Raw genomic sequence first — 18,313 nt, 5'->3', positions numbered from 1 at the left:
GAGTCTGCTGAGTATCTCACTTCCCATGTTGGATCACTCTCCCCTTTATTTATTCCATCGGTTAGTGTTAGCAGGTACTAGACTTGTTTATGTGCTCCCTTTGACTCTTAGTCCTTTCATTATGATCAATTGTGAACTGAAATTGATCACTTGGACTAGTGAGATGGCACTGGTACATGCCACCTTGAGGGGATTAAATTGGAGTCCCCTGGTATGTTTCTAACTCTACCATTTGGGGCAAGTCAGCTTGAGCATGTCCCAAATTATACATCTCTTCCCTCTCTTATTCCCACTCTTATGTTTAACAGGGATCACATTTCAGTTAATTTTCAACACTTAAGAATAACTGTGTATTAATTACAGAATTAAACCAGTCATATTAAGTAGAACAGACAAAAAAACTACTAAGAGGGATAATATATTAAGTTGTTCATTAACAGTCAGGGCTATGCTGATCAAGTCACCGTTTCCCATAGTGTCCATTTCACTTCAACAGCTTTCCTTTTTGGTGTTCAGTCAGTTGTCACCGATCAGGGAGAACATATGGTATTTGTCCCTTTGGGACTGGCTTACTTCACTCAGCATGATGTGTTCCAGATTCCTCCATTTTGTTGCAAATGACTGGATTTTGTTGTTTCTTACTGCGGTATAGTATTCTAAAGAGTACATATCCCATAATTTCTTTATCCAGTCTACCGTTGATGGGCATTTAGGTTGGTTCCAGGTCTTAGCTATTGTGAATTGAGCTGCAATAAACATTAATGTGCAGACAGCTTGTTTGTTTGCCAATTTAATTTCCTTTGGGTAAATTCCAAGGAGTGGGATGGCTGGGTCAAATGGTAGGGTTATATTCAGGTTTCTGAGGAATCTCCAGACTGACTTCCATAGTGGCTTGACCAGTTTGCATTCCCACCAACAGTGGGTTAGTGTCCCTTTTTCCCCACATCCTCGCCAGCATCTGTTGTTGGTAGATTTCTGCATGTGAGCCATTCTAACCGGGGTGAGGTGAAACCTCATTGTGGTTTTGATTTGCATTTCCCTGATTGCTAGTGACCTTGAACATTTTTTCATGTGCCTGTTGGCCATTTGGATTTCCTCTTTTGAAAAATGTCTATTGAGGTCCTTGGCCCATCTCTTAAGTGGGTTGTTGGTTTTGTTTTTGTGGAGTTTCTTGATCTCTTTGTAGATTCTGGTTATTAACCCTTTATCTGTTGCATAGTTTGCAAATATTTTTTCCCATTCTGTCGGTTGTCTCTTCACTCTCCTGACTGTTTCTTTTGCAGTACAGAAACTTCTCAATTTGATGCAATCCCAATAGTTAATTTTGGCTTTGACTGCCTGTGCCTCCCGGGTCTTTTCCAGAAATTCTTTGCCTGTGCCAATATCTTGAAGGGTTTCTCCAATGTTCTCTAGTAACTTGATGGTGTCAGGTCGTAGATTTAGGTCTTTAATCCATGTTGAGTGGATTTTTGTGTAAGGTATAAGGTAGGAGTCTTGCTTCATGATTCTGAACATGGAAATCCAATTTTCCCAGCACCATTTATTGAATAGACTGTCCTTGCTCCAGGAATTCGTTCTAGATCCTTGATCAAATATAAGTTGGCTGTAGATGTTTGGGTTGATTTCTGGTGTTTCAATTCTGTTCCATTGGTCTATCCATCTGTTTCTGTACCAGTACCATGCTGTTTTGATTACAACTGCCCTGTAGTATGTCCTGAAATCTGGTATTGTGATGCCTCCAGCTTTGTTTTTGTTGTACAAGATTGCTTTAGCTATTCGAGGTCTCTTGTGCCTCCATATGAATTTCAGCACCAATTTTTCCAGATCTGAGAAGAAGTTCTTCGGTATCTTGATTGGTATTGCATTGAATCTATAAATTGCTTTTGGAAGAATGGACATTTTGATGACGTTGATTCTTCCAATCCATGAGCATGGAAGATTTTTCCATTTCTTGGCATCCTCTTCTATTTCTTTCTTTAAGGTTTTGTAATTTTCATCGTAGAGTTCTTTAACGTCCTTGGTTAAGTTTATTCCAAGGTATTTGATTGTTTTTGTAGCTATTGTGAATGGGATTGACCTTAGAAGTTCTTCCTCAGCCATGGCATTGTCTGTGTATACAAAGGCTGTTGATTTTTGTGCATTGATTTTATATCCTGCTACTTTGCCAAAATCTTCTATGAGTTCCAATAGTCTCTTAGTAGGGTTCTTTGGGTCCCCTAAATAAAGAATCATGTCATCTGCAAAGAGGGAGAGTTTGAGTTCTTCCTTTCCAATTTGTATCCCTTTAATTTCTTTTTCTTGCCTAATAGTTCTGGCTAGAACCTCCAAAACTATATTGAATAGCAGTGGTGAGAGTGGACTTCCCTGTCTGGTACCAGATCTCAGTGGAAATGCTTCCAACTTTTCCCCATTCAATAGGATGTTGGCTGTGGGTTTCTCATAGATTGCTTTGATTGTATTGAGGAATGTTCCTTCCAAACCCAGTTTGCTTAGAGTTTTCATCATGAACAGATGTTGTATTTTATCAAATGCTGTCTCGGCATCTATTGAGATAATCATATGGTTTTTCTTCTGCAGTCTGTTAATGTGGTGTATCACATTGATTGTCTTGCGCACATTAAACCATCCCTGCATACCAGGGATAAATCCCACTTGGTCTGGGTGGATGATCTTTCTGATGTGTTGTTGCATTCTATTGGCAAGAATTTTATTGAGGATTTTTGCATCTATGTTCATCAGGGATATTGGTCTGTAATTCTCTTTCAGTGCTGCATCTTTTTCCGGCTTAGGAATTAAGGTGATGCTGGCTTCATAGAAAGAATTTGGGAGGATTCCCTCTTCTTCGATTGTTCTGAATAGTTTGAGAAGAATTGGAGTTAGTTCTTCTTTAAATGTCTGGTAGAATTCAGCAGTGAATCCATCTGGTCCTGGCCTTTTCTTTGTTGGGAGGGCCTTTATTACTGTTTCAATTTCTGTCTCAGTTATGGGTCTGCTTAGGTTTTCAATGTCTTCCTGGTTCAATTTAGGTAGGTTGCATGTGTCCAGGAATCTATCCATTTCTGATAGGTTTCCCTGTTTGCTGGCATACAAGTCCTTGTAGTAATTTCTGATGATTCTTTTTATTTCTGTGGTGTCTGTTGTTACGTTTCCTTTTTCATCTCTGATTTTATTGATTTGGGTCTTTTCTCTTCTTTTTTTAGTTAGTTGGGCCAATGGGGTTTCAATTTTGTTTATTTTTTTCAAAAAACCAGCTCCTCGTTTGGCTGATTTTTTGGAATGTTTTTCTTGATTCAATCCTGTTGATTGCTTCTCTGATTTTAATTATTTCTCTTCTCCTACTAGATTTGGGTCTGGTTTGCTGTAGGTTTTCTAGATCCTTGAGGTGAATTGAAAGCTCATCTATTTGGTGTCTTTCCAATTTCTTGATGTAGGCACCTATTGATATAAACTTTCCTCTTAACACTGCTTTTGCTGCGTCCCATAAGTTTTGGTATGTTGTGCTGTTATCCTCATTTACTTCCAGAAAGTTTTTGATTTCTCTTTTGATTTCTTCTATGACCCATTGTTCATTCAGGAGCATGTTGTTCAATCTCCATGTGTTTGCGTATGCTCTAGGGATTCCTGAGTTGCTAATTTCCAACTTCATTCCTTTATGGTCTGAGAAGCTGCATGGTATGATTCTAATTCTTTTGAATTTGCTGAGACTTGCTTTATGGCCTAGTATGTGGTCAATCCTAGAGAAGGTTCCATGTACTGCTGAGAAGAATGTAAAATCTTTAGCTGTAGGATTGAAAGTTCTGTAGATATCTGTTAGATCCATTTGGGCAATAGTGTCATTTAAATCTACTGTATCCTTGTTGATCTTCTGTCCTATTGATCTGTCTATTTCTGAGAGTGGAGTATTGAAGTCCCCCAGTACTATTGTATTGGGGTCTAAGTCTCCCTTTAAGTCCCTCAACAAATCTTTTATATAAACCGGTGCCCTGTAGTTAGGTGCATATACATTGATAATTGTTATATCTTCCTGTTGAATTGATCCCTTAATCATTATGTAGTGTCCCTCTTTGTCTCTCTTAACGGTTTTTGTGGTAAAGTTTATGTTGTCTGAAATTAAGATGGCTATGCCCACTCTTTTTTCATTTCTGTTGGCATGGTATATCTTTTTCCAGCCTTTCACTTTCAGTCTGTATGGATCTTTGTTGGAAAGATGTGTTTCTTGTAAGCAGCAAATAGATGGGTTTTGTTCCTTAACCCAATCAGCCAATCGGTGTCTTTTAACTGGACAGTTCAGGCCATTCACGTTCAATGTGACTAATGATAAGTGGTAACTTTGCCCTGCCATTTTCCAAAGATGTTTTCTAATATATGCTTTGAATTCCCTGTGATCTTTTGCTGTGAGCTTTCCTTCCTTGGTTTCCTTCCTTTACCTTCTTTCATATTGATGACCGTGTTTCTGTGTTTCTGTGTGTAACACATCTTTAAGCATCTTTTGCAGGGCTGGACGAGTGCCAACAAATTCTTTCAATTTCTGTTTGCTATGAAAAGTCTTTATTTCACCTTCATTCACAAATGAGAGCTTTGCAGGATATAATATTCTGGGCTGGCAGTTTTTCTCTCTTAGTACCTGGGCTATATCTCGCCATTCCCTCCTAGCTTGTAGAGTTTCTGATGAGAAGTCAGCTGTGAGTCTGATTGGAGATCCTCTGAGAGTAATCTGATGTTTCTCTCTTGCACATTTTAGGATCTTTTCTTTATGTTTCACTGTGGAGAGTTTAATTACCACGTGTCGTGGTGAGGATCTCTTTTGGTCGTGTTTATTAGGGGTTCTGTGGGCTTCCTGTACTAAGATTTCTCTGTCCTTCTCCAAACCTGGGAAATTTTCTGCTAATATCTCACTCAAAAGGCCTTCTAATCCTTTCTCCCTCTCCATGCCTTCAGGAACTCCTAGAACCCGAATGTTGGGTTTTTTAATAGTATCCTGAAGATTCCCGACAATATGTTTTAGATTTCTAATTTCCTCTTCTTTTCTTTGGTCTGACTGTATCCTTTCCTGTTCTCTGTCTTCTAAGTCCGATATTCTCTCTTCTGCTTCACCCATTCTGTTTGTAAGGCTTTCTATTGTGTTTTTCATTTGATCTATTGAATTCTTCACTTCAGTCACTAACACAGTTTCCTGTTGTACTAGTTGTTTCGTTTCATTTTGATTCCTCCTTAATATTTCATTTTCAAGAGAGAGATTTTCTATCTTGTCCATTAAGGATTTCTGTAGTTCAAGAATTTGTTTTTGAGAACTTCTTAATGTTCTTATCAATTTTTTGAGATCTGCTTCTTGCATTTCTTCTATGTCATCATCTTCATAATCTTGAATTGGGGTGTCTTTTTCATTTGAGGGCGTCATGGTGACTTCCTTGTTTTTATTACCTCGGTTTTTGCATTTGTTATTTGGCATATTGGAGATATTTGGTTTCTTCACTGTGGTGCTTTTTCTTGTTATACTATGACCCTAGATTAAGTTGACTGTCTGTTTTTGATGGAGCCTTAGGGCTTGAGATGGGTGTGGCCTGAGAGCTCTGTTTGGTGTGCCAAAGGTGACACTCCCAGGTTAGGCGTGGTAAACCTCTCTCTCTCTCTCTTTTTTTTTTTATTCAAAAGGGAAGTAATTCCACACAGCTGAACAAAGTTGGAGGTAGTTTGCAGGCAAATGATATACCCACAGGAGCCAGAGATCGGAAGCTCTTTCCCAAGGACCACACAGGGAATCTGTTCTGCCCTCAGAGTGGGCTCAAATTCTCCTTCAGTCTCCCACTGGGTTGCCAAAGTTACGGAATTGTAGCGTCTCTGGAGAGTGCTCACATGAATTCGAGAACCTGATTTTTTAAATACTCAAATCTCAGCAGAGAACACGGTAATGCATACAACAGGGAAATACAGCCCAGTCAAAGGAAACCTTTACATCTCCAGAAATAAATTAGAAAACCTTCCTAAAAGATATGGAGTTATTGAATCTACTCACAACTAAATAAAAAAATCCTCTTTAAAATGGTCAAAAGCTGAGGCCAGTGCTGTGGTGCAGTGGGTTAAAGCCCTAGCCTGAAGCACTGGCATCCCATATGGGTGCCAGTTCTAATCCTGGATACTCCTCTTCCAATCTAGCTCCCTGCTATGGCCTGGGAAAGCAGGAGAAGATGGCCCAAATCCCTGGCTTCCCTGCACCCACGTGGGAGACCAGGAAGAAGTTCCTGGCCCCTGGATACGGATCAGCATGGCTCCAGCCATTGCGGCCATCTGTGGAATGAACCAGTGGGTGGAAGACCAATCTCTCTCTTTCTCTACCTCTCTCTCTAACTCTGTCTTTCAAATAAATAAAATAAATCTTTAAAAAATAAATAACATAAAAACTAGTCAAAAACTAAAAGATGACACAGATAGACAGCTTAAAGCCAACAGGAAAACATGAATCAAATGAAAATAAAAATAAAGACGCAGGGCCAGTACTGTGGCATAGTAGACTAAGCCTCTGCCTGCAGTGCCAGCATCCAATATGGGTGCCAGTTGGTGTCCCAGCTGTTCCTCATCTGATCCATCTCTTTTCTACGGCCTAGGAAAGCAGTAGAAGATGGTTCAAGTGACCCCTGCAGCTAAGTGGGAGACCTGAAAGGAGCTACTGGCTCTTGGCTTCAGATTGGCCCAGTTCTGGTCATTGCAGCCATTTGGGGAGTGAACCAGTGGAAGGAAGACTTCTGTTTCTGTCTCTTCCTCTAACTCTACCTCTCAAATAAATACATAAACTCTTTTTAAAAAAAAAAGACACTTAACAAAGACAGAAACAGAAATAGTGCAGATGAAGAATAACCAAACTAGAACATTAGATAGAGTGGTCAACAGCAGACTTTTCAAGTAGAAGAAAGAATCAGTAAACTATTTTACTTTTCAAGTAATTTATTTATTAAGTTATATCATTCTTTTTTAACACTGTGTTTCAAAATAGCTTTAACAGTGGAGGATGGCCCAGGTCCTTGGGCCCCTGCACCCACATGGGAGACCTGGAGGAAGCTCCTGGCTCCTGGCTTTGGATTGGCACATCACTGGCCATTGCGGCCATCTGGGGAGTGAACCAGTAGATGGATGACCTCTCTCTCTGTGTGTGTGTAACTCTGACTTTCAAATCAAATAAATAACGTAAAAAAGCTTTAAAATTACAAAAATAAAAATGTGAGGTAGTAAGAGGCCCCAAGTACCCCTCACCCCGTAACCCCTATTACCTCTCATATTAACATCCTCATTACAATTAATGAACCATACCAAGATTCCCCTATTTTTTAATCCAAAAACCTTTTATTCACTCCATCTTCATAGCCTCTACTAATCAACATTCTGTATTCCTATTGAATTGGGTTTTTTTTTCACATGAAATTTTCAAGTAAAAGGAATACAGAGTAAGAATGAAGAGAAGTATAGCAGAGAACCAATTTGAAGAAATAATGACTGCAAATTAAAACTTCCCAAATTTGAGGAAGGAACTGGACATACACATTCAAGAAGCTCATTAAACTGCAATATTAATAAAGCCAAAAGACTACCACAAAAAATTATAATGAAACTGTCCAAAGTCAAAAAAAGGTGAAAATCTGAAAGCAGTGAGTGAAAAGTGACATTACATAAAATGAAGCTGCTTAAAAACCAACAACAGAGTTTTTTTATCAGCATAGTTTTCAGCACATACCTACAGTGCTTTAAAAATTCTTAACTCAGTCTTAACACCAGTTCAAGAAATGAGAATCTCTGGTGGTGAGACACAGGCCTGGATTTGTTGAAGCTCCCTGGGTGATTCCCTAAAGATGAGCAGCAATGTGCATCCCCACAGACACTAGCACAGATAAAGAAAATAGATAAAAACTGTGTATGGAAAGCACATATGAATTATGGTAAAGAGGCAAGCATTAAGGATACAAAAAATTGTTTATCCAGGATACCTGGATTATTAATTACATACTGAAGAAGGCTCCATAATATAAAAAAAAAAAACTCAGGCATGAACTGGTTAAGATGTGCAAAGGTTTTTTTTTTAAGATTTATTTATTTATTTATTTGAAAGAGTTAAACAGAAAAAGGAGAGGCAGAGAGAGAGAGAGGGAGACAGAGAGAGAGGTCTTCCATCCTATGGTTAACTTCCCATTGGCTGCAATGGCCAGATCTGTGCTGATCCAAAGCCAGGAGCTGAGATTTTCTTCCAGTTCTCCCATGCGGGTGCAGGGACCCAAGGACTTGGACCATCTTCTGCTTTCTCAGGCCGAAGCAGAGAACTCGATCAGAAGAGGAGCAGCTGGGTCTAGAACTGGTGCCCATATGAGGTGCCGACACTTCAGGCTAGGGCATTAACCCGCTGTACCACAGCACCAGTCCCTAGATGTCTAGTTTTGCTGCCTTGTCCAAACTCCCATCCAATGGAGGGCACAGGGACTGAAATTAGACTTTTATTGAGGAGCCTCTGCATAGTGCTCTCGATGTCCCTGCTCCTTAGACTGTGGGAGTGACCACACTGTACACCACTGAGGCCACTGCACACTTCCAGGGAGAAAGTGACAAAACTGAAATCAGATACACCCCAAGGCCTGTTCCATAAAGCAAGGAAACAACCAACAGGTGAGAGTCACAGGTGGAGAAGACTTTGGACTTCCCACCTAGTGATGGGACTCTCAGAATGTAGGAAACACGTTCATAGTAAGAGTAAAGGATCCCTGGGGGGAAAAAAAAAACCTACATGATACCAGCAAAATAAACAAATGGGTGATGGTGTCAAGGCAAGTGAGGTTGAGAAGGTGAGAAAGTTCACAGAGAAAATAGAAATTTCAACATCCTTGAAGCAGGTAACTTGCAAGACCATCAAGCTGTGCAGCAGGGAATCAAAAAGGCTGGCCACAACTGACACTGAAACTAAGAAGCCACAGCGTTGGGGGTTCATGATGACCTGGTAAGGCAATGGGTGACCGATGGTGACAAACTGGTCATAGGTCATGACAGTCAAAAGCAAATCATCCGTGCAACCTTAGATGATGAAGAAAGACATCTGTGTCAGGCCGCCCACACAGGAGTTGACTGTGCTGTGAGTGTGAACATCCACAATCATCTTAGGAACTGTGGAGGAGCTGAAACCCACATTAGCCAAGAAGAGGCTACAAAGGAAGAAGTACATGGGGGTGTGCAGGTGGGAGTCTGAGCTGATGGCCAGGATGATGAGCAGGTTCCCAAGCACTGTGATCAGGTACATAGATAGGAACAGCAAAAGACATTGAGGGCCTGCAAGTCTCAATCCTCTGTGAAGCCCATGAGATGGAAATCTGAGACATGTGTGAGATTTTGTTTTCCAATGTAACCCATACTCCTTCTGGAAAAGAAAACAGTGTTGGTAAAATGATGCAGATGAACAGTCACATAGCACTTGTATATATTTTCATTTCAGCTGGTCATGGGTATAATACAAAGATAACTCGTATGTGTGTGGAATAAATGAAATGAAAAGTTTTCTTGGTGCAGTGTGATTTTGAAATTCCTATTTTGATTCATGATATGTATCTTCCACAAAGTTTTTTAATTAATTTATTTATTTGAAAGAGTTACACAGAGAGGAGAGGCAGAAAGAGAGAGAGAGAGAGAGAGAGAGAGAGAGAGAGAGCAAGGGGTCTTCAATCCTATGGTTCACTCCCCAATTGGCCACAACAGCCAGAGCTGTGCTGATCTGAAGCCAGGAGCCAGCGGCTTCGTCCTAGTCTTCCATCAGGTACAGGGGCTCAAAGACTGGGACCATCTTCTACTGCTTTCCCAGGCCATAGCAGAAAGCTGGATTGGAAGTGGAGCAGCTGGGTCTTGAACCAGAGTCCATATGGGATGCCAGTGCTTCAGGCCAGGGCATTAACCTCCTGCACCACAGTGCCAGCCCCATTTTAAAACAGATTTTATTTTATTTTATTTTATTTTACTTAATGTATACTAAACTGATCTTCTGTAAAAAAAAAAAAAAAAGAAGAAGAAGAAGAAATTATCAATTCCCAACTTGACTCTCACTGGCATTAAACATGACAATAGGTCTGATCTGATTTCATCATCATTTAAAAAATCATCTATTATTTTTCACTTTATGTTTCTGTGTGGGAGCAAACTTGAAATCTTACTTAATGTATGCTAAACTGATCTTCTGTATATAAAGAGAATCGAAAATGAATCTTGATGTGAATGGAAGGGGAGAAGGAGTGGGAGAGGGGAGAGTTGCGGGTGGGAGGGACGTTATGGGGGGGAAGCCATTGCAATCCATAAGCCGTACTTTGGAAATTTATATTCATTAAATAAAAGTTAAAAAAAAAAAACAGATTTTATTTGTTTGAGAGGTACAATCACAGACACAGAGGGAGAGACAGAGAGAAAGATCTTTTATCCTCTGGTTTACTCCCCAAATGGCCGCAACAACCAGAGCTGAGCTGATCTGAAGCCAGGAGCCAAGAGCTTCTTCCAGATCTCCCATGAGGGTAGCAGGGGCCCAAGCACTTGGGTCATCCTCCACTGCTTTTCCAGGACATAGGCAGAGAGCTAGATCAGAAGTGGAGCAGTCAAGACACTAACCAGCACCCACATAGGATGCCAGCTCTACAGGTGGAGGCTTAACCTACTACACAATAGCACCTGCCCCCACAAAGTTTTTGAAGACCTCCTCATATTTACACTTTGGACTATTCAATGTCTGTCACCTCTCTCAGTGATTTCAAACTCAGTCGTCTTAGGGATCGTCCATGATTGGCTTCTGTGTTATTCAGCTCCTTTTATACTCAACCTGCTTCAGAGAAACTCAACTGAACAATGTTAGGCAACCAAGAACATTTGGAACTGACAAATATATGAACATAAAGGAAATTAGCAGCAAAATGCCTTAATTTTCTAAACAATGGTGCATATTCCCTTGATTCAGAATGTTTATAAATATTCTATAAGAGCTGCCAGTGCTTTGTCTAAACACTAAATTGAAGTGGATGGTTCACAATTAGGAAATGTTTGTGTCCGTTGTCATCCAAGAGTTCATTTGTACTTGGTTTTTTCTGTTCCGTGCTGTGTAGATGTAAGTGCTCATTCAGATATTGTTTATCTGCTTTTTTGAGGGGCAGAGACAGGGCCTGAGAAAACTCTCATCCACTGGTTCATTCCCCCCAAAGCTGCAGTGTCTGTGGCTGGTCCAAGACAGATCTAGGACTTGGAACTCAATGCAGATTTATTTCCCACATGTGTGGCAGCAACCCAGTTATTTTGCCCATCCCTGCTACGTTCCATTGTATGCATTAGCAGGAAGCTGCAGTCAATAATCAGAGCCAGGAATCAAACCTCAGTACTCCACAGTGGGGGAGATGGACATCTTCACCGCCAAGCTATGGGCCAAATCCTGTTTGTCCTATACAATCATTCAATATGTAACTCCTCACCTTGTCTTTGGTGGGTTTCACATTTTGATAAACAGTATCTTAGCTGCAAACACATAGTGATGAAATCAACACCTATAAATATAGCATTACTATGTTCTGCATTTGTCAATGATTGGAAATAAGGCACTTTGAAGTTAACATTATTCTCCCAAGATGGGTTCCTGTTTTCAGTTCCTAAGCCCTTGCTTGGGTTGGTATTTTATGGATTGGAGATTTATGGGCATTTTAAATAGATTTGTTTTTAATTTTAATAGATTTATTTATTTACTTAGGAAGGCAGAGTGACAAAGAGAGGAAGAGACAAAGAGCAATTGATCTTCCATCCATTGGTTCACCCCCAAAATGGCCACAGTGGTTGGGGATGGACCAAGCCAGAGCCAGGAGCCAGGAGCTTCTTAAGTATCCAAGTTTCTGGGCCATCTTCTGCTACTTCTCCAGGTGCCTTAGCTGGCTCAGAAATGGAGCAGCTGGAACTCAGAGTCTCACATGTGGGATGCTGGTGTCACAGGCAGCAGTTTAACCCACTGTGCTACAATGTCAGTCCCACTTATCTATATTTTAATCTTTTAAATGAGTCGTCTTCTAAATTGTGTCTTTATTGAATTATTTTGATGTATTGTAAGACTATTAATTATTACATATTTATTTAGCACCTTATGATTAGTTACTTAGGAACAGCTGAAAGAAAGCCAAGGAATAATTTTTAAAAGTTCGTAGGAAATAGAATTGAAAGAAAAGATCAAAATAGGTATTTGTTTTTTTGAAGGACCCCATACATGTAAACATATCTGCATTTAACCTTGTGATGCAGTAAATAGTTATGTAAACATGATGAGTTACTCTTAAAAGAAGCACTATAAAAGGAAAGCAGAATTTTCACTGAGTTCAGAATTCTACCCAAGAACCAAGCTTTTATGATTTGGATCTTTGCACTGACACTTTTCTTTTGGGACTAGTCAGTCTAATTATTGCAAATACTCTGCTAGTCCTGCACATAAGGAAACCATGCTTCCAATAGTCCGTCTTGCAAGCTCTCTTACAGAACTCACAGTATGGGCTCCCTTGCTGTGGGGCATGAGTAGAGAGTGAGGGTCCATTTCCCATTCCTGCCCAGTGAGCATAGAGGGCTGAGGCTCTCTCCTTGGGACTGTTGGATGACGTGCAGCCCTGCCTGCTCTAACACACATGATTCTGGAAGGAGAACACACAGGTACAGTCTTCTGTGTGCTGAGACTAGTAGTCTTTTGATTTATTTGTATTCACTTGAAATGCAGAGAGATGAGACAAACAGGGAAAGATTGCTGGATCACTGCCCAAATGCCCACAACAAATGTTCCCAGCAATTTCTTTTTTCTGCTTACCAAGGTAGTACCCATTTCACTCCATAATGCATTTTCTTTGGATTTTTAATGAGTGTTGTCAGCTCATTAAGATTGAAAAATATGCATTTGGTCACAGTGATATCAGTGACATACAGAATAGGAAGCCCAGGTCTTCATTTCCCACGTGATGGCAAGACTTAATATACAGGGACAAAATGCCTGTGTCTGGCCTCTAACAAACCAGCTAAGAGACTGCATCACCCTAGGTGTGCACAAAACCAGCAAGAGCTGCGTCCAAGTTTGTAAGAGAGCTCACTGCATGTGTACAACCAGGCCCTCCCTGCCCCAGGGGCAGTATGGCAGAGAGAAAATCCTCAACTCCCAACATCTCTTGTGGAAGAGAAAGAGCAGGTGGAGTGTTCAAAGTTCTGTCTTCTCAGAAAGGCCTGAGGAAGGAGTTGATACCTGGCCTGTCTTGGGCACTTTTGGTAATGACAGTGCTACATGGGAAACAGTGAACAAGGGAGGGCACCTAGGAACAACCCCCAGAGGAATTGCAGTGCCACAGGCAGACACCAACTGGAGGAGGAAATGATGCATTCTTGAGGACAATGGCAAAACTCTCTAACTGCAAAACCACACACACACACACACAAGCCCAGAGATGATGCCTCCCCAGAGAAGGCTTGAGGGTTCCCCAGGATGTCCAACATGTCTACCAGTAAAGGACTTTCCCTTCATGAGGCCAATCTGTAAGGAACTGGACAGCCTCTTTTTTCTTTTCTTTTTTTTAAAAGATTTATTTTATTTGAAAGAGTGACACAGAAAGAGGAGACACAGAGAAAGAGAGAGAGAGGTCTTCCATCCACTGATTCACTCCCTGATTGGCTGCACTGGCTGGAGCTGCGCTGATCCGATGCCAGGAACTTCTTCCAGGTCTCCCACACACATGAGAGACCATCTTCTGTTTTTCCAAGCCATAGCAGAGATCTGGATCAGAAGTGAAGCAGCCAGGACTTGAACTGGCACCCATATGGGATGCTGGCACTGCAGGGGGCTGCTTCACCCATTAAACCACAGTGCCAGCCCCTCCTGATTTTTCTAAGACTCCAGTCTCAGCAGAGAACACAAGCAATGCATAGAAACAAATAAGGCATGAAGGAACAAATTTCATCTGCAGAAATAAACCACCTACCCTTCTTTAAAGAAATGGAGATATTTGATTATCCCACAGCAAGTTCAAAATAACCATCTTAAATATTGTCAGTATGTTAAGAGATAACACAGACAAATCATGAAAACTATGTATGAACAAAATGATAATAAAGAGACATAAACTATAAAAGAAACAAATACTGGAGATAAAGAATAACTAAATTGGAGTAAAGAAATACAGTGTTCAACAGCAGACTGTATCAAGGAGAGGAAAGGCTCTGGCATTTTTTTACCATCCAAATTATTGTTACTGACAGTTATACCTTTAAACTTTTTATATCCGAATAGATTTAAATGTACAAAACAAATTATGAGGTAGTAATATAGGGCATGCCCATATGCCCCTCATGCCTTTTCCTTTACTAACATCTCATATTAGTTGTTTGGCCCAATTAATGAATCATACCCAGCTTCCCCTGTTTTTAACTCCAAAACGTGTTTAGTTTACACTCACTGCTAGACTCAGCTAATCAAAACTTTTTCAGACTGAGTTGTTTTTTTTCCAACTATTATCAAAAGAATGGAGGAAAAAAGAATGAAGAGAAGTAAAGAGGCAGAGAGATTTAAGGGATACTATGGGCAGACCATGTATACGTTCTGGGAGTCCCACAATAAGAAGAGGGAGAGCATGTGGCAGAGAACCAACATGATGAAATAATGACTAAAATGTAAAACTTCCCAAATTTGAAGAAGGAAGTAGACAAACATTCAAGAAGCTCAATGAACTCCAATTATAACAAATCCAAAAGACTTAACACCAAAACAAATTATAATCGAACTGTGCAAAGTCACACAAAGAAAGAAAATCCTGAAACAGTGAGAGAATAGTAGCTCATCACCTACAATGAAGCTCCTAAAGAATTGTTGTCAGTTTTCATCATACACTTAGGATCCTTAGAAATTCTCTTCTCAGTATTCATACACTTGAAGAAATCAGAATCTCTGGTGGAGAGGCTCAGGCCTGAGTATTGCTAAAGCTCCCTGGTGTTCCCTAAAAATGAGCATCACTGCACATTGTCACAGATAATGAAGGGTGACACACATGTGTGTAAGATACATATGGATTTTGGAAAATATGGAAACTTTAAAAACAAAAAAGGAGGGGCTGGCAATGTGGCATAGCAGGTAAAGCCACCGCCTGGAGTGCCAGCATCCCATGTGGGCGCCAGTTCTAGTCCCAGCTGCTCCACTTCCAATCCAGCTCTCTGCTATGGCCTTGGAAAGCAGTGGAGGATGGCACAGGTGCTTGGGCCCCTGCACCCATGTGGGAGACCTGGAAGAAGCTCCTAGCTCCTGGCTTTGGATTGAAACAGCTCTGGCCATTGTGGCCAACTGGGGAGTGAACCAGCGGATGAAAGACACATCTCTCTCTCTCTCTCTCTCTCTCTCTCTCTCTCTCTCTCTCTCTCTTTCCTGCCTCTCCTCTCTTTGTGTAACTCTGACTTCCAAGTAAATAAATCTTAAAAAAAAAAAAAAAAACGAAGCCAGCGCCATGGCTCACTTGGTTAATCCTCCGCCTGCAGCACTGGCATCCCATATGGGTGCTGGTTCTAGTCTCGATTGCTCCTCTTCCAATCCAGCTCTCTGCTGTGGCCTGGGAAAGCAGTGGAAGATGGCCCAAGTTCTTGGGCCCTGCACCCTTATGAGAGACCGGGAGGAAGCTCCTGGTACCTGGCTTCAGATAGGTGCATCTCCAGCCATAGAGGCCATTTGGAAAGTCAACCAATGGAAGGAAGACCTTTTGCTCTCTCTCCCTCTCGCCCTCTCGCCCTCTCTCCCTCTCTCCCTCTCTCCCTCTCTAGGTTGCCTGTCAAATAAATAAATTTAAAAAAAGAATTGCTCATCTGTCTAGGATGTCTGCATTAGCAACAGGAACCTATAGTATCATAGGATTCAGACATCCTGTGGTTAACATGAACAAAAATTCTATAATGCTCTCCACCAGAAACACCAAAAGAGGCCACTTAAAGGCACATGTATGGAGAGAAAAGAGCCTCAAATGCCATGGAATGAGGGAGGTGAGATGTGTAGTTCTAGGACTCAGTTTTGCTGCTTTTCCAACCAGTACTCCAAATGCATGGCACTGAGACTGTGTTGCTGAGGAGCCTCCAGATGGCCCTCTTGATGTCCCTGTTCCTCAGGCTGTAGATAAAGGGATTGAGCATGGGGGTGACCAGAGTGTACCCCACTGAAGCCCAGGCATCCTGCCCCAGAGAAAGTGAGAAAGTTGAACTGAGATAGACCCCAAGGCCTGTTCCATAAAATAAGCAAATGACTGACACGTGAGAGCCACAAGTAGAGAAGGCTTTGTACTTCCCACCTGGTGATGGGACCCTCAGAATGGAGGAAACGATTTTATAATAAGAGAAGAAGAGTGCTGACATAGGGAGAAAAGCATATACGACACCAACAAAACATATGAATATGTCATGGGTGATCGTGTCAAGGCAGGTGAGGTTGAGAAGCTGAGAAGGGTCACAGAAGAAACTGGAAATTTCAACATCCTTGAAGCAGGTAACTTGCAAGACCATCAAACTATGCAGCAGGGAATCCAAAAGGCTGGCCACAACTGACACTGAAACTAAGAAGCCACAGTGTTGGGGGTTCATGATGACCTGGTAATGAAGAGGGTGGCAGATGGCGACAAACCGGTCATAGGCCATCACTGTCAGAATCAAATCATCCATGCATTCAAAGATGATGGAAAAAGACATCTGTGTCAGGCAGCCCACATAGGAGATGACTGTGCTGTGAGTGTGGACATCCACAATCACCTTGGGAACCGTGGTGGAGGTGAGACCCACATCAGCCAAGGACAGGTTGCAGAGGAAGTAGTACATGGGGGTGTGGAGGTGGGAGTCTGAGCTGACAGCCAGGATGATGAGCAGATTCCCGAGCACCGTGACCAAATACATGTACAGGAACAGCACAAAAATGAGGGGCTGTAGGTCTGGATCCTCTGAGAATCCCAAGAGATGGAATTCTGAGACACGTGTAAGATTTTGTGTTTCAATATAACCTGCATTCCTTCTGGAAAAGAAAATAGTGTTGGTAAAAGGAAACTGATGAACAGGCACTCAGCACTCTGTATATGTTTTCAACTCAGCTAGTCATGTAGATAGTTCAAGAGTAACTCTAAGGTTTACCCAATAAACAGAATTAAAAGAAAATGTTAACCTGGTGCTATACAGTTTTGAAATTCATAATTTTTACGATGTGTTTTGCCTTCTTATTTACACTGGTAAGCATACAATTTCTTCCAGTCTTCTCAACCGTAACACACTCAGGCTTCTTAGGGTGCTTACATGATTGGTTTTCGTGTTACTCAGCTCCTTCCATGCACATCTACTTTAGAGACACTCAAATGAAAAATTTTAGAAGACCATAAACATTAGAAGGACTAAGTCCATGATCACAGTCAATTGTAACTTATTCTTTGAATTCATCTTTAGTTTTTTAGTTTTTAGCGGATTTAATTTAGTTCATAGATACAATATAATGATATTCACTCTTCATTCCCTCCTCGCTCACTTTCTTTCCTTTTTGAGATAATATATTTTTAATCTAAAATATGTTATTCTATACTTTTAATGATCAGTGATTACTTTAACATTTACTATCTATGGGTGAAATGGTCGTCTTTCCATTCAATTACTATTTATATCACTTGCCTATATTTCTGTTAAACTAGGGTCTTTGTGCTTTTCTACTTGCTAAATTTTCATTTGGTGAAGCTCCGTTTGCTTTTAAAAAGGAAGAATAAAAAGTGTCCCTATTTGGAAAAACATTCTTGCTAACAGTGTGCTGTGTACCTTATTTTCTTATAACCAACAGTATAGTTTACTTTACTTGAAATAATTATAATACCCTTAATAGCTAGAACTGCATTATCTAATCACCAAATTAAAGTTGGGTATTCACAATCAGGAAATGTTGCTGGGTGTCAGTTGCCCTCTAGGGTTTTATCATTCTTAGCTGTTCTGATTGCCCTCCTTTGTAGATGGAAGTAGTCACTCAAGTATTGTGTATCTGCTTGTTTTGAGAGGCAGACACACAGACAGATAGAGATTTGAGAGTTTCCCTCCACTGGTTCACTGCCCCAAATGACTACCATGGCTGTGATTTCTCCCATGCAGAAGCTTTGGGAGATGGAATTCAATCCAGGCCTTCCACATGTGTGGCAGTAACCCCAATATTTGATCATCACCACTACTTCCTATCATCTGCAGTAGCAGGAAGCTGGATTGAGGAGCCAGCTCTGGGAATCCAACCGAGGCATTCCAGTGTGGGAGGTGGGCATCTTAACCACAATGC

General features: G+C 41.0%; 1 protein-coding gene across 1 annotated transcript; it reads right to left on the bottom strand.

Moving 5' to 3' along the window:
- Nucleotides 1-15,912: 15,912 nt before the first annotated feature.
- On the bottom strand, nt 15,913-16,914 carry LOC138845729 (olfactory receptor 7E178-like). The gene has a single exon (XM_070059227.1). It carries the CDS (start codon nt 16,912-16,914, stop codon nt 16,033-16,035), a length of 882 nt encoding a protein of 293 aa, XP_069915328.1. The 3' UTR covers nt 15,913-16,032.
- Nucleotides 16,915-18,313: the final 1,399 nt, after the last annotated feature.

The sequence above is a fragment of the Oryctolagus cuniculus genome, chromosome 16, assembly GCF_964237555.1.
Source record: "Oryctolagus cuniculus chromosome 16, mOryCun1.1, whole genome shotgun sequence".
NCBI lineage: Eukaryota > Metazoa > Chordata > Mammalia > Lagomorpha > Leporidae > Oryctolagus > Oryctolagus cuniculus.
Note: the sequence above shows the minus strand (reverse complement) of the source record. Positions and strands in the feature narration are given on the sequence as shown.

Coding starts and splice junctions, on each gene's coding strand:
- LOC138845729 (XM_070059227.1), bottom strand. CDS start 16,914: ATGTATTTGGTCACGGTGCTCGGGAATCTGCTCATCATCCTGGCTGTC.